General features: G+C 52.3%; 1 protein-coding gene across 1 annotated transcript in view; it reads right to left on the bottom strand.

Annotated features, from left to right (window-relative positions):
- The window catches only part of BTF3L4 (basic transcription factor 3 like 4), a 75,769-nt gene that overhangs the window by 42,683 nt on the left and 16,190 nt on the right, over positions 1 to 16,896 (bottom strand). The window contains exons 2-4 of the mRNA XM_075320086.1: positions 12,977 to 13,037; positions 11,978 to 12,091; positions 11,384 to 11,585 (exon numbers count right to left, since the gene is read on the bottom strand). Coding sequence (XP_075176201.1) covers positions 11,384 to 11,585; positions 11,978 to 12,091; positions 12,977 to 13,030 — 370 coding nt within the window. The 5' untranslated portion in view covers positions 13,031 to 13,037. The remainder of the gene's footprint in view (positions 1 to 11,383; positions 11,586 to 11,977; positions 12,092 to 12,976; positions 13,038 to 16,896) is intronic.

Raw genomic sequence — 16,896 nt, 5'->3', positions numbered from 1 at the left:
CTCTTTGATCGCGCGACCTCGCCATGAATGCCGGGACCTTGTTGTTGTGCCGGGATGCCATTAGGTCGACGTCCGGCACTCCCCAGCGGCGACAGATTTCCTGAAACACGTCCGGGTGAAGGGACCATTCCCCTGCGTCCATGCCCTGGCGACTGAGGAAGTCTGCTTCCCAGTTTTCTACGCCTGGGATGTGAACCGCGGATATGGTGGATGCTCTGTCCTCCACCCACGTTAGAATGCGCCGGACTTCTTGGAAGGCTTGCCGACTGCGCGTCCCTCCTTGGTGGTTGATGTATGCCACCGCTGTGGAGTTGTCCGATTGGATTCGGATCTGCTTTCCTTCCAGCCACTGTTGGAAGGCCAGTAGAGCAAGATACACTGCCCTGATCTCCAGAACATTGATCTGAAGGGTGGACTCCTGCGGAGTCCACGTCCCCTGAGCCCTGTGGTGGAGAAATACTGCTCCCCACCCTGACAGACTCGCATCTGTCGTGACTACTGCCCAGGATGGGGGCAGGAAGGATCTTCCCTGAGACAATGAGGTGGGAAGGAGCCACCATTGTAGGGAGTCCTTGGCCGTCTGGGAAAGCGAGACTTTCCTGTCCAGGGACGTTGACTTCCCGTCCCATTGGCGGAGAATGTCCCATTGAAGTGGGCGCAGATGAAACTGCGCAAAGGGAACTGCTTCCATGGCTGCCACCATCTTCCCTAGGAAATGCATGAGGCGCCGCAAGGGATGCAACTGGCCCTGCAGTAGAGATTGCACCCCTGTCTGTAATGACCGCTGCTTGTTCAGCGGAAGCTTCACTATCGCTGCTAGAGTATGAAACTCCATGCCAAGATACGTTAGTGATTGAGTCGGTGATAGGATCGACTTTGGAAAGTTGATGATCCATCCGAAAGACTGTAGGGTCTCCAGCGTAGCATTCAGGCTGTGCTGACATGTCTCTTGAGAGGGAGCTTTGACCAATAAATCGTCTAGGTAAGGGATCACCGAGTGTCCCTGAGAGTGCAAGACTGCTACCACCGCCGCCATGACCTTGGTGAAGACCCGTGGGGCTGTCGCCAGACCAAATGGCAGAGCTACGAACTGAAAAAGGTCGTCTCCTATCACAAAACGTAGAAAACGTTGATGTTCTGTAGCAATTGGCACGTGGAGATAAGCATCTTTGATGTCTATTGAGGCAAGGAAGTCTCCTCTGGACATTGAGGCAATGACAGAACGCAGGGTTTCCATCCGGAACTTCCTGGCGTGCACATGTTTGTTGAGCCGTTTTAGGTCCAGAACAGGACGGAATGAGCCGTCCTTTTTTGGAACCACAAAGAGATTGGAGTAAAACCCTTGCCCTTGTTCCTGAGGAGGGACTGGGATCACCACTCCTTCCGCTCTTAGGGAGTCCACCGCCTGCAGCAGAGCATCTGCTCGGTCTGGATGTGGGGAGGTTCTGAAGAACCGAGCTGGAGGACGAGAATTGAACTCGATTCTGTACCCGCGAGACAAAATGTCCGTCACCCACCGGTCTTTGACCTGTGACATCCAAATGCCGGAAAAGCGGGAGAGCCTGCCCCCGACCGGAGATGCGGAGGGAGGGGGCTGGAAGTCATGAGGTAGCCGCTTTGGAAGCGGTACCTCCATTTGCTTTCTTGGGGCGCGTGTGAGCCCGCCACGAATCTGAGTTTCTTTGCGTCCTCTGAGTCCCTTTGGACGAGGTAAATGGTGTCTTGCCGGAACCTCGAAAGGACTGAAACCTCTGCTGCCACTTTTTTTGCTGAGGTTTGGTTGTTCTGGGTTGTGGTAAAGAGGAGTCTTTACCCTTGGACTGCTTAATGATATCAGCCAATGGCTCGCCAAACAGTCTATCTCTAGATAAAGGCAAACTGGTTAAACATTTTTTGGAACCAGCATCTGCTTTCCAGTCCTTTAACCACAAGGCTCTGCGCAAAACTACCGAATTGGCGGACGCCATTGAGGTGCGACTGGTAGATTCTAGGACCGCATTGATAGCGTAAGACGCAAACGCCGACATCTGCGTGGTAAGGTGTGCCACTTGCGGCACTGCTGGATGTATGATAGCATCCACTTTTGCTAAGCCAGCTGAAATAGCCTGGAGTGCCCATACGGCTGCGAATGCCGGAGCAAACGACGCGCCGATAGCTTCATAGACAGATTTTAACCAAAGGTCCATCTGTCTGTCATTGGCATCTTTAAGTGAAGCGCCATCCTCCACTGCAACTATGGACCTAGCTGCGAGTTTGGAAATCGGGGGGTCTACCTTTGGACACTGGGTCCAGCGCTTGACCACCTCAGGGGGGAAAGGGAAACGCGTATCTTTAGATCGTTTAGAGAAACGCCTTTCTGGGTGAGCGTCGTGCTTCTGGATTGACTCTCTGAAGTCAGAGTGATCCAAGAAAGCACTCAATTTACGCTTGGGATAAAGGAAACGAAACTTCTCCTGCTCCGCAGCCGCCTCTTCTGCTGAAGGGGCTGGGGGAGAAATATCCAACAGCCTATTGATGGCTGAGATAAGGTCGTTTACCATGGCATCCCCATCAGGAGTATCCAGGTTGAGAGGGGTTCCAGGAATGGATTCCTGATCACTCTCATCAGACGCATCACAGGGAGACTGATTGCGCTGAGACCCTGAGCAGTGTGATGACGTCGAGGGTCTTTCCCAGCGAGCTCGCTTAGGGTGGCTGGGGCTATCATCTGAGTCATAATCCTCGGCCTGTGAAGCCGGGGACCCCCCTGTGGGCTGGATTAATTCCAAGTGAGGGGGACCTGAGGACAGAGGCCTCGCCGTGCCCAAAGACTGAGCCCCATGCATAGATTGCAAGGTTTCAAGGATTTTTGCCATAGACACAGACATATTATCCGCAAAAACTGCAAAGTCTGTCCCTGTCACCGGGGCAGAACTTACAAGCGTCTCAGCCTGGGTCACTACCTCTCCTGACTCCGGCTGGCGAAGCAGCACCGGGTCGGAGCATTGCACACAATGGGGGTCATCGGAGCCTGCTGGTAGATTAGCCCCACATGCAGCACACGCAGTATACACAGCCCTAGCCTTGGCAGCCTTGCGTTTTGAGGATGGCATGTTGTTGCTTCCACAGAGGGATCTGGGAGATGCAGCCAGAAGCGACCTCACAGTGCAAGAAATACAATATCTCTATATCCTACACAGTACACCGATACACCGTGAGGCACTAGAGGTACCAGCACAGAAAAATCGCTTACCGCCCGCTTAAAAAGCGGGTGTGTGGTCGCCAGATAGCCCCTAGTCCAGGTCTCCCAGAGCCTTGCGTCCTTCCTCCAGCCAGACTGCATGTAATGGCTGCCGGCGTCCTGAGAGAGAAGGGGGGCGGGCCCTGGGCGTACCTGGCTAAGAGCGGGAAGCCTGCTTCCCTCTGTGCCTAGTGTGAGGGCTGGAGCATGTAAATCAGGCTCCAGCCCTCGTCGCTGCTAGCGAACAGCGTCTCTCCCCTACCCTGAATGACAGGGTGGGGGCGGGAACGAATCGGAGCTGCCGGCGTCCTAGGCCCAAAAAGCCGGGGACTCAATTTATAACCGCCGCCGCCGTAAAAGCGCGGACGGCGGATCCCCGGCGCACCACAAGTCACAGCAGCGCCGCCCGGTCCAGAGGGGGTCGGCGCTGCGTTCCCATACACAAAAAATCCCCCAGTAATCTGTAGGGACACTAACTCCAACGTTGCGGTCCCCGGCGCACTACAACACCCAGCCAGCCCGGAGTGTGTCTGTGCCTGCCGGGGACACAGAGTACCTGTATGATGCAGGGCCTGTCCCTGATCGTACTCCTGCTCCGTCTCCATCAGGTTCTAATGGGTCTGTGGATGGAGCCCGGCGTCAGAGCTGAGAGGCCGGCAGGATCCCACTTCCACAGAGCCCTACCAGGGGATGTGGAAGGAAAACAGCATGTCAGGCTCCAGCCCTGTACCAGCAATAGGTACCTCAACCTTACAACACCATCCAGGGGTGAGAAGGGAGCATGCTGGGGACACTATATGTGTCCTCTTTTCTTCCATCCGAAATAGTCAGCAGCTACTGCTGACTAAAATCTGTGGAGCTATGCATGGAATGTCTGACCTCCTTCGCACACAAAGCTAAAACTGGAGAACCCGTGATACCACGGGGGGGGTATAGCCAGAGGGGGAGGGGCCTTGCACTTTTGATGTAGTGCTTTGTGTGGCCTCCAGAGGGCAGTAGCTATACCCCAATCGTCTGGGTCTCCCAATAGAGCGCTGAAGAAAAAACACTCCCCAAATCATTCCCTTGTTTTCCAATTTAAATCAAAAAATTTGAAAAAAATGGGTCCGCAGAAATCCATTTGGACGTCCCACGTCGCCTCTGGACCTTCTAGAATATGGGGGCACGTTCAGGGAACGTATCCCCCATTTTCTAGGAGGGCAGACCCTCCATTTGAGGAGAGTGGGTGCCAAAAATCTGCACCCACTCTCCCCGGGTCACAGCTGCAGAGTGCGAGCAGCCAGCACAGCTCTCTGAACACAGTGCTGGCTGTCAGCTGCTCTGCACATGTGACCGGCGTCTGCTGTGAAGGAGGAGGGGGCTGCGGGGGATCAGCGCTGCGACCGGACAGGTGAGGGGAAATACCGGGGGAAATAGGGGGTGACCGGGCAGGGCCTGGGGGGCATTTTTCTGTCGCATGTCTCAAGGCACATGCGACAAATCATAGGAGCAGGGCGACCGGTGCGCTACTGTGCGCGCGGGCATGTTGGATTTTCGGGAGGGGGGGGGTCAGGGTGAGCACTTTGGCGACACCGGGGGCTTTCCAGGACTTTGCCAGGAAGTGAGGTCAACAGGAAACCTCTTAACCTCACTTCCAGGTAAATGCCTGTGTTCTGTATGCAGACAAAGCCCGCGGACCGCAACAAAAAAGCAGCTCACTGCGGTGTAGCTGCGTTCTGACCCACATCATTGATTCAATGGGGGAGAGAACGCAGCCACACCGCACAAAAGTAGTGACATGCTGCTTTTCTTTCCGCACCGATTTTTGGCATCCAAAACGCTGCGTTTAGAAACGCAGCGTGTGCACTGATTTTTCGGCTTTCTCATACACTTTGCTGGGAAAGCTGAACGCATGCAATTTGCCACTGAAACGCTGCAGTTCTAAACGCAGCGTTTCGGCGGTAAAAGAAGGGAATTTTGTTTACTTACCGTAAATTCCTTTTCTTCTAGCTCCAATTGGGAGACCCAGACAATTGGGTGTATAGCTATTGCCTCTGGAGGCCACACAAAGTATTACACTTAAAAGTGTAAGGCCCCTCCCCTTCTGGCTATACACCCCCAGTGGGATCACTGGCTCACCAGTTTTAGTGCCAAAGCAAGAAGGAGGAAAGCCAATAACTGGTTTAAAGACCAATTCAATCCGAGGAAACATCGGAGAACTGAACCATACCACATGAACAACATGTGTACCCGAAAAAACAGAAAAACCCCGAGAAAACAGGGCGGGTGCTGGGTCTCCCAATTGGAGCTAGAAGAAAAGGAATTTACGGTAAGTAAACAAAATTCCCTTCTTCTTTGTCGCTCCATTGGGAGACCCAGACAATTGGGATGTCCAAAAGCAATCCCTGGGTGGGTAAAAGAATACCTCATGATAGGGCCGTCAAACGGCCCTCTCCTACAGGTGGCCAACCGCCGCCTGAATGACTTATCTACCTAGGCTGGCGTCTGCCGAAGCGTAGGTATGCATCTGATAATGCTTGGTAAAAGTAAGTAGACTCGACCAGGTGGGTGCCTGACACACCTGCTGAGCCGTAGCCTGGTGCCGTAATGCCCAGGATGCACCCACGGCTCTGGTAGAATGGGCCTTCGGCCTTGAGAGAACCAGAAGCCCAGTAGAACTGTAGGTTTCAAGAATTGGTTCCCCGAGCAAGGGTGGATCTGGAAGCTTGCGACTGTTTACGCCGACCAGCGACAAGGACAAAGAGTGCATCCGGGTGGCGCAGGAGCGCCATGCGGGAAGTAGAACCTGAGTGCTCTCACCAGAACCAACAGATGCAAATCTTTCTGAAATTGATGGACTGGACGAGGACACAAAGAAGGTGAGGTGATATCCTGATTGATATGAAAATGGGATACCACCTTAGGGAGAAATTCCGGAACCGGACGCAGAACTACCCTGTCCTGGTGAAGGACCAGGAAGGGAGTTTGTATGAGAGCGTTGCTAGCTCGGAAACTCTCCTAAGAGACGAGACCGTTACTAGAAGGCCACTTCCCGTGAAAAACGGGAAGGGAGACATCCTTCAAAGGCTCGAAAGGCGGCATCTGGAGAGCAATTAGAACCTTGTTCAGATCTCAGGGCTCTAACGGCCGCTTGTACGGAGAGCTGAGAAGACAAACTCCCCGTAGGAACGTGCGTACCTGAGGAAGTCGTCGTTTCTGAAAAAATACAGATAGCGCTGAGACTTGTCCCTAAAGGGAACTGAGCGACAACCCATTTTCCTACCTAGATTGCAGGAAGGAAGGAAACATAGACGATGCAACCGGCCAGGGAGAAACACCCTGCGCCGAGCACCGAGATAAGAACATCTTCCACGTCCTGTGGTCAATCTTGGCGGACGTTGGTATGCTAGCCTGTCTCATGGTGGCAACCACGTCCTGAGGTAATCCTGACGACACTAGGTTCCAGGACTCAATGCCACACCATCCGGTTGAGGGCCGTAGAATTCAAATGGAAGAATGGCCCTTGAGACAGCCAGTCTGATTGGTCTGGTAGTGCCCCCGGTTAGCCTACCGTGAGGCACCACAGAACCGAGTACCACAACATCCTCGGCCAATTTGTAGCGACGAGGATGGCGCGGCCGCAGTCGGTCTTGATCTAGCGCAGTACTCTGGGCAACAATGCCAGAGGTGGCACCTAAGGTAGCTGGAACTGCGACCAATGCTGAACTAAGGCGTTTGCCGCCAGAGCTCGATGATTGTGAAACCGTGCCATGAAGCTGGCACATTGTTGTTGTGCCGTGACGCCATTAGATCGACGTCCGGCCTCTGTCAGCGGCGCCAGATCTCCTGAAACCCGTCCGGGTGAGGAGACCATACTCTTTCGGCCACACCTCAGCGACTTAGGAAGTCAGCTTCCTAGTTTCCACACTTGGGATGTGAATTGTGGATATGGTGGATGCCGTGTCTTCCACCCACATCAGAACCTGCCGGACTTCCTGGAAGGCTTGCCGGTTGCGCGTTCTACCTTGGTGGTTGATGTATGCCACCGCTGTGGAGCTGTCCGACTGAAGTCGGATATGCATGCTTTCCAGCCGCTGTTGGAAGGATTGTAGGGCAAGATACACTGCTCTGTGTTCAAGAACATTGATCTGAAGAGTGGACTCTTGCTGAGTCCACGTACCCTGAGCGCTGTAGTGGAGAAAAACTGCTCCCCACCCTGATAGACTCGCGTCTGTCGTAACTATCGCCCAGGACGGGGATAGGAAGGACCTTCTTTTTGACCAAGAGGTGAGAAGAAGCCACCACCGTAGAGATTCCTTGGCCGCCTGAGAAAGAACGACGACTCTGTTGAGGGACGTCGACTCCTCGTCCCATTGGCGGAGAATGTCCCATTGTAGTGGACGCAGTAAAACTGCGCGAAAGGAACTGCCTCCATTGCTACCATCTTACGTAGGAAGTGCATGAGGCGTCTCAATGTGTGCGACTGGTTCTTAAAGAAGAGCTTGCAGCCCGTAGTGAATGCTGTTTGTCTAGCGGCAGCTTCACTATCGCTGAGAGAGTAAGAAACTCTATGCCTAGATATGTTATCGATAGGGTCGGGGTCGGATCTGACTTTAAAAAGTTGATGATCCACCCAAAATTCTAGAGAGTCTCCAGCGCAACGTTCGGGCAGTGTTGGCATGTTTCCTAAGAGAGTGCCTTGACAAGTAGATCGTGTAAATACGGGACCACAGAGTGACCCTGAGAGTGCAGGACTGTGACTACTGCTGCCCTGACCTTGGCGAAGACCAGTTGGACTGTCGCTAGCCGGAAGGTAGAGCTACGAACAGAGGGTGTTCGTCTCCTATAACGAAGCGTAGAAACGCTAGTGCTCTGGATCAATCGGCACGTGTGGATAAGCATCCTTGATGCCTAATGATGCTAGGAAATATCCTTGGGACCTTGAGGCGATGACATGGCGGAGGGATTCCATCCGGAACCGCCTGGTGTCCACGAGCTTGCTGAGCATTTTTAGATCCAGAACGGGACGGAACGGCCCGTTGTTATAGGTACCGCAAAGAATTTGGGGTAAAAACCGTGACCTTGTTCCTGAAGAGGAACGGGGGTCATCACTCTTTCTGCCTATAGAGTGCACCCTGTTTGCAGAAGAGCAGCGGCCCGGCCGGGAGGTGGAGAAATTCTGAAGAATCGAGTTGGAGGACGAGAAGTGAGCTCTATCCTGTACCCGTGAGACAGAATGTCTCACACTCAATGGTCATTGACCTATGGCAGCTAAATATCGCCAAGGCGGGAGAGCCTGCTACCGACCGAGGCCGCAAGTCATGAGGAAGCCGCCTTGGAAGCGGGTTTTCAGACTGTCGCTTTTTTGGGCGAGACTGAGCCCGCTAAGAATCTTAGCTCCTCTGATCCTTTTGAGTCCACATTGGACGAGGAAAAATGGGACCTGCCCGAGCCTCGAAAAGGCCGAAAACCCCGACTGCCTCTTGCTCTGTTGGGGTTTGTTGTGTCCGGGCTGAGGAAAGGATGAATCCTTACCCCTGGACTGTTTGATGGTTACATCCAACGCTCACCAAACAGTCGGTCAGCAGAAAAAGGCAACTGGTTAGGCAACCTTTTTTGGAAGCAGAATCTGCCTTCCATTCACTTAACGAGCAGACCAGGCTCTGCTTAAAAACACGGAGTAGCGGAGGCTACCGCCGCACGGTTCGCAGAGTCCAGGACAACCTGAATCGCGTAAGAAACAAATGCAGACATTTGAGAGGTTAAGGATGCCACCTGCGGCACAGATGTACGTGTAACCGTGTCAATCTGTGTAAGACAAGCTGAAATAGCTTGGAGTGCCCCAAGGGAGAGAATGCCGGAGCCAACGGTGCGCCGACAGCCTCATAGATGGCTTTCGACCAGAGATCCATCTGTCTGTCAGTGGCATCTTTGAGTTTGCAGTTCCATCTCCCACTGCAACTATGGATCTAGCTACAAGCCTGGAGATTGGAGGATGCCGCTCGGGACATTGGGTCCAGTCCTTGACCAAGTCAGGGGACAGGGATAACGTGTATCCTAAGCCGTTTGGAGAAGCGCATATCTGGATAAGCGTGGTGTTCCTGGACTGCCTCTCTGAAGGCAGAGTGGTCCAGAAAAATACGTGAAGCTGACTCCTCCACTGGAGGAGCTGTGAGAAATAACCCACATTCTATAGATGGACGCTATAAGATTATTTACTATGGCGTCACAATCAGGTGTATCCAGATTGAGAGCGGTCTCAGGATCAGAATCCTGAGCCGCTACTTCCGCCTCATTACACAGCGAGTCCTTCTGTTAGGACCCTGATGAAACCGAGGCCGCTCATAGCGAGCCCACTTAGGCTGTCTGGGACTGACGTCCGTGCAGAGCCGTGACTCTGGGATGCGTGTGACATTCCCGGAGCTGTTAGTTATTCACACTGAGGGGGGCCATGGATCAATGATTCAACAGTGCCCATATTGTGAGAGACATGTCCGGACTGCTAGGCTTCTAGTATCATAGCCATAGTCTCAGAAAATCTGTCAGTAAATACTGCAGACACCGTCCTCATCCCCTGGCCATTAGTGCATACAATGGGAGTCTATTTAACCTGCCGGCCGTGTAGCCGTACATGCTGTACCAGCTGTATAGAAAAACATGTGGTTCTGCACCTTTGTTTTACACAGAGAATATGCTGATAACTCCTCCGCATAATCCAGGAGGGTATATACAACGTGCGAGCAAACAGTGCAATGTATATAGTACAAGCATATCTATAAGTGCACTTCTGCACTAGTGGGGTTAGCACCACAGGTGCTGCTTAACGCCTGTCACAGCGATTGTGTGACTATCAGAATGCCAGGGTCTTCCACACTTGTCTCTGTATCGTACAGAAACTGACACTAATGGCTGCCGGTGTCCTTGTAGAGAAGGAAGCCGTGGGCGTGCCTGAGAAAGTGCGGGAATCCGGATTCACAGTGCACACAGTGAGAGGGGTGGAGTATGCAAAACATACTCCAGCTCTCAGCTCTGCTCTATGCAGCGTCACGCCCCTACCCTGACTGTCAGGGCTGTGGGCGGTAACGAAGGGAGACTAGGCCCAGAAGCCGGGGACTCGAGTTAACAGCGCGGCCGCCGTAAAAGCGCGGGCCGCGCTGAAGTCCCCGGCGCACCACAAGTGCCAGCCGCGCCGCAGTTCCAGCGGCCGGCGCGAGCGATTCCTGGAAGTGGCCAGTGTCCCGCCCCTCTCCTGACTGGCAGGTCTGGGGGCGGGAACGAACGGAAGCAGGCCGCAAAAGCCGGGGACTCTAGTTATCAGCGCGGCCGCCGTAAAAGCGCAGGCCGCGCTGAAGTCCCCGGCGCACTACAAGTGCCAGCCGCGCCGCAGTCCCAGCGGCCGGCGCGACCAATTCCCATAAGTGAGCCTGCTTCAGCAAAGCTGAATGAGGCCATGGCACAGGCGCCGCAGCGCTGATGTCCCCCGGCGCACTACAACACCCAGCATGCTGCGGTGTGAGCGCCAAATGCACGGGGACACAGAGTACCTTGAGGAAGCAGGGCCATGTCCCTGATGTACTCCGCTCCATCCAGCATCTTCTCCAGGGGCTGTAGATGGAGCACGGTCTCAGTGCCTGGAGACCGGTAAATCCCACTTCACCCAGAGCCCTGTAAAAAGGGATGGGGAAGGAATCAGCATGTGGGCTCCTGCCGCCGTACCCGCAATGGGTACCTCAACCTTACAAACACCTCCGACATACAGTGGGGTGAGAAGGGAGCATGCTGGGGACACTATATGTGTCCTCTTTTCTTCCATCCGACATAGTCAGCAGCTGCTGCTGACTAAAAAGTGGAGCTATGCGTGGATGTGTTGCCTCCTTCGCACAAAGCACAAAACTGGTGAGCCAGTGATCCCACTGGGGGTGTATAGCCAGAAGGGGAGGGGCCTTACACTTTTAAGTGTAATACTTTGTGTGGCCTCCAGAGGCAATAGCTATACACCCAATTGTCTGGGTCTCCCAATGGAGCGACAAAGAAAACGCAACGTGTGCACACAGCCTAATTGTTCTGCAGGTTCTTATTGTGAAATATTTGGTAGCTTCACAGTAAGACTATGCATTCACCAGTTCACAATTCTTATACATTAGAAATCTGCAAATATGTTCACATTAATTTCTGGACTCTTACCCTGGCGGGGGAATTGTTCGGCTAGCTTACGGAGACTTGTGAGGCTGTCGGCTCCCAGTTGACTTAGGATACCTGGGAGCATTTCTGTGATCGGCTTGACTTCTGCGTGACCAGTGATTGCAAATGTGTTGGCAGAGAGGGAAGCTTGAACCTTGGGGTTGTTGAAGTGGATAACTGTGCCGTCGTCTTTAATCATGTTAACCTGCGGGATAAAATCAGATATAAAGATTGTGAAGAGATTACAACACTATGGCCGGCTAAGTATCTTGTACCAGGTGCGATGACCAAACCATGATGTGCACGTCTCATGAATACTTAGTAGGCGATATCAATATAGGATAACATTCTCTATATTTGGATATACCCCTCAAATGCATGGCGATCCCCGCACCAAATTTGGGATCATCATGCGTGCTTTGTAGCCACATACTTTATATTGTAGGAAGGCATATAATACATAATAGTGCACCCAATTATTTAACGCGAGATGCTGTATCTGTACTAGAGCAAACATCCTCGTGTGGAAGAGTAAAGCAGACCTGAAGAGAAAACCTTTACTTCTGAATAGAACCCCCAATTATTGAGACCGCTTACCTCCTCAATACCGGCAATGTTATTTACTGCCAGTTTCTTGAGCGAGCTCTGAAGTTTCTTGTCATCTGCTGTGGCTGTTCTGTGTACAACCTTCTTCTTTCTGCGGGCTGTTCCCTAGAGGGAGGCAAATATCGTCCTCAGTAAATTACATGTGTAAGCCATCATTTGTGGATGAAAATCCCTGCATCTTCTCTATAGAGAATTTTCTTACACTCACTGGAATGCCATCATTGGCTGGGTGAGAAGTAGATGATAAAGGTGACCAACTGTGGAGGAACCCCAGATATACTGAAAACAGGGGTCCTTGAATCCCCAATCAATGGAGTGCGGGTCGTGCACGTGCTGTGTTGTGCCACTCGATGTTTATGGGGCTGATGGAGAGAGCTGTGCGATAAATTAAACCATCGCTGACATTGAGTGAAGCAGCGGCGTGCATGGGTATCACCTATTCTATGGGTAAATATCTACTAAAGATGGGGATATCCATTTTGGTATTGCACAAACAAAATTTAATAAGTGGCTGCGATCTGACAAGCTGTGTCACAGGTGGTGCAGCAGGCGTTGTGAGGTAGGCAAGATCCAGAAACTGTCAGCAGCGCGGGCTTTAACGAAATGGCGCCCGGAGTCGGAACGTGTACAGATTAAGCCATCAGATCAATGATAAGCCAAGATATCATCTGTGCACACGCCACCTCCGGGCGCAATTTTCTTTAAGTCCGCTAATAGGAGATCAATAGGCCGGAGGCAGATGAGATCTTGAGCCAAGAGGTCCATCTGCGCATGTGCCGACTCCAGGTGCCATTATTTGAAGCCTGCACCGCCGACATCTTCAAAATCGCCCCCGCAGCACAGTGCCCTGCCTCCTGCTAATCCTTCTCCACCAACTGCCAGTAAGCTATATTCGGATTATAACAAGTACCCCTCATTTTCCTCCCAAATGGATGGGAGGAAAAGTGCGTCTTATAACCAAAAAAATACGGTACATATATGAATACCCACCTTACCACCTATCCGGACCTGAGCTTGAAGTTTCGCTAGTTTTTCTTGATTCATGGTGAATCTGAAAGAAAACAAGTACATTAGAACACAACTTACGTACAAACAGAGATTGTAGTGAAAAAAAAATATAAAATAATTCGCTCATTTAGAGCAATTAAATGCTAAAATTACTACCTTAGAGATTATTATGAACAAAAAGGAACTAAGAAATCTGCACAGAGGCCACCTCAGGCATGTACAGCTCACTTACCAAAGCCCAATCCCACATATAACCATGTTGTCAGGAGTAAGGCTGCTTTCACACTTGCGTTGAACGGCATCCATAGCATTGCGCTGTGTAACGGACGCATTGCGTATAGCGGCACAACGGATGCTATGGATTGTACAAAATAGATAGATTTTTGTGTACTCACCGTAAAATCTCTTTCTCTGAGTCTTCATTGGGGGACACAGGACCATGGGTTATGCTGCTGTCACTAGGAGGCTGACACTAAGTAAACAGAAAAAGTTAGCTCCTCCCCAGCAGTATAACCCCTGAGCCAGAGGCGGACTCAATCAGTTTACTGCACAAGCAGTAGGAGGAGAACCAAACAATCCTGAATAAGACAAGGAAAAAAACTATAACCAAATAGACGTGCGACCAATGGCCTGGGAATATGGCCACTGAGGCAACAGACCGGTAAAATGTAACCCAAAAAATACAAGTAGGGTGGGTGCTGTGTCCCCCAATGAAGACTCAGAGAAAGAGATTTTACGGTGAGTACACAAAAGAAGGGAATTTTGTTACTTACCGTAAATTCCTTTTCTTCTAGCTCCTATTGGGAGACCCAGACGATTGGGTGTATAGCTACTGCCTCCGGAGGCCACACAAAGCATTACACTAAAAAGTGTAAGGCCCCTCCCCTTCTGGCTATACACCCCCAGTGGGATCACTGGCTCACCAGTTTTAGTGCAAAAGCAAGAAGGAGGAAAGCCAATAACTGGTTTAAACAAATTCACTCCGAGTAACATCGGAGAACTGAAAAACCGTTCAACATGAACAACATGTGTACCCGAAAAAACCCCAAAATCCCGAAGGACAACAGGGCGGGTGCTGGGTCTCCCAATAGGAGCTAGAAGAAAAGGAATTTACGGTAAGTAACAAAATTCCCTTCTTCTTCGGCGCTCCATTGGGAGACCCAGACGATTGGGACGTCCAAAAGCTGTCCCTGGGTGGGTAAAGAATACCTCATGATAGAGCTGCAAGACAGCCCTCCCCTATATGGAGGCAACTGCCGCCTGCAGGACTCTTCTACCTAGGCTGGCGTCCGCCGAAGCATAGGTATGCACCTGATAATGTTTGGTGAAAGTGTGCAGACTCGACCAGGTAGCTGCCTGGCACACCTGTTGAGCCGTAGCCTGGTGTCGCAATGCCCAGGACGCACCCACGGCTCTGGTAGAATGGGCCTTCAGCCCTGATGGAACCGGAAGCCCAGCAGAACGGTAGGCTTCAAGAATTGGTTCTTTGATCCATCGAGCCAGGGTGGCCTTAGAAGCCTGCGACCCTTTGCGCTTACCAGCGACAAGGACAAAGAGTGCATCCGAACGGCGCAAGGGCGCCGTGCGGGAAATGTAGATTCTGAGTGCTCTCACCAGATCTAACAAATGTAAATCCTTCTCATACCGATGAACTGCATGAGGACAAAACGAAGGCAAAGAGATATCCTGATTAAGATGAAAAGAGGATACCACCTTCGGGAGAAACTCCTGAATGGGGCGCAGCACTACCTTGTCCTGGTGGAAGACCAGGAAGGGAGCCTTGGATGACAGCGCTGCCAGCTCAGACACTCTCCGAAGAGATGTGATCGCTACCAGAAAAGCCACTTTCTGTGATAGTCTAGAAAGTGAAACCTCCCTCAGAGGCTCGAAGGGCGGCTTCTGGAGGGCAACTAGTACCCTGTTCAGATCCCATGGATCTAACGGCCGCTTGTACTGGGGTACGATATGGCAAACCCCCTGTAGGAACGTGCGCACCTTAGGAAGGCGTGCCAAACGCCTCTGAAAAAAGACGGATAGCGCCGAGACCTGACCTTTAAGGGAGCCGAGCGACAAACCTTTTTCTAACCCAGATTGCAGGAAAGATAGAAAGGTAGGCAATGCAAATGGCCAGGGAGACACTCCCTGAGCAGAGCACCAGGATAAGAATATCCTCCACGTTCTGTGGTAGATTTTAGCGGACGTGGGCTTCCTAGCCTGTCTCATGGTGGCAACGACCCCTTGGGATAATCCTGAAGACGCTAGGATCCAGGACTCAATGGCCACACAGTCAGGTTCAGGGCCGCAGAATTCCGATGGAAAAACGGCCCTTGGGACAGTAAGTCTGGTCGGTCTGGTAGTGCCCACGGTTGGTCGACCGTGAGATGCCACAGATCCGGATACCACGCCCTCCTCGGCCAGTCTGGGGCGACGAGTATGACGCGGCTGCAATCGGATCTGATCTTGCGTAGCACTCTGGGCAAGAGTGCCAGAGGTGGAAACACATAAGGGAGCCGGAACTGCGACCAATCTTGCACTAGGGCGTCTGCCGCCAGAGCTCTTTGATCGCGAGACCGTGCCATGAAGGTTGGGACCTTGTTGTTGTGCCGGGACGCCATTAGGTCGACGTCCGGCCTTCCCCATCGGCGACAGATTTCCTGAAACACGTCCGGGTGAAGGGACCATTCCCCTGCGTCCATGCCCTGGCGACTGAGGAAGTCTGCTTCCCAATTTTCTACGCCGGGGATGTGAACTGCGGATATGGTGGAGGCCGTGGCTTCCACCCACATCAGAATCCGCCGGACTTCCTGGAAGGCTTGCCGACTGCGTGTCCCCCCTTGGTGGTTGATGTATGCCACCGCTGTGGAGTTGTCCGACTGAATTCGGATCTGCCTTCCTTCCAGCCACTGCTGGAAGGCTAGTAGGGCAAGATACACTGCTCTGATTTCCAGAACATTGATCTGAAGGGTGGACTCCTGCTGAGTCCACGTACCCTGAGCCCTGTGGTGGAGAAAAACTGCTCCCCACCCTGACAGACTCGCGTCTGTCGTGACCACCGCCCAAGACGGTGGTAGGAAGGATCTTCCCTGTGATAATGAGGTGGGAAGAAGCCACCATTGCAGAGAGTCCTTGGCCGTCTGTGAAAGGGATACTTTCCTGTTCAGGGATGTTGACTTCCCGTCCCATTGGCGGAGAATGTCCCATTGAAGTGGACGCAGATGAAACTGCGTAAACGGAACCGCCTCCATTGCCGCCACCATCTTCCCGAGGAAGTGCATGAGGCGTCTTAAGGAGTGCGACTGACCTTGAAGGAGAGTCTGCACCCCAGTCTGTAGTGACCGCTGCTTGTCCAGCGGAAGCTTCACTAGCGCTGAGAGGGTATGAAACTCCATGCCAAGATACGTTAGTGATTGGGTCGGTGACAGGTTTGACTTTGAGAAGTTGATGATCCACCCGAACGTCTGGAGAGTCTCCAGCGCAACATTCAGGCTGAGTTGGCATGCCTCTTGAGAGGGTGCCTTGCCAAGTAGATCGTCCAAGTAAGGGATCACAGAGTGTCCCTGTGAGTGCAAGACTGCTACCCCTGCCGCCATGACCTTGGTGAACACCCGTGGGGCTGTCGCCAGACCGAATGGCAGAGCTACGAACTGAAGATGGTCGTCTCCTATCACGAAAAGTAGAAAACATTGGTGCTCTGTAGCAATCGGCACGTGGAGATAAGCATCTTTGATGTCTATTGATGCTAGGAAATTTCCTTGAGACATTGAGGCAATGACGGAGCGGAGGGTTTCATCCGGAACCGCCTGGCCTCCACGTGCTTGTTGAGCAGTTTTAGGTCCAGAACGGAACGGAAAGAGCCATCCTTTTTTGGCACCACAACCAGATTGGAGGAAAACCGTGTCTTG

This window comes from Anomaloglossus baeobatrachus, chromosome 8 (assembly GCF_048569485.1).
Source record: "Anomaloglossus baeobatrachus isolate aAnoBae1 chromosome 8, aAnoBae1.hap1, whole genome shotgun sequence".
Classification (NCBI taxonomy): Eukaryota; Metazoa; Chordata; class Amphibia; order Anura; family Aromobatidae; genus Anomaloglossus; species Anomaloglossus baeobatrachus.
This window is presented reverse-complemented; position numbering and strand designations above follow the sequence as displayed.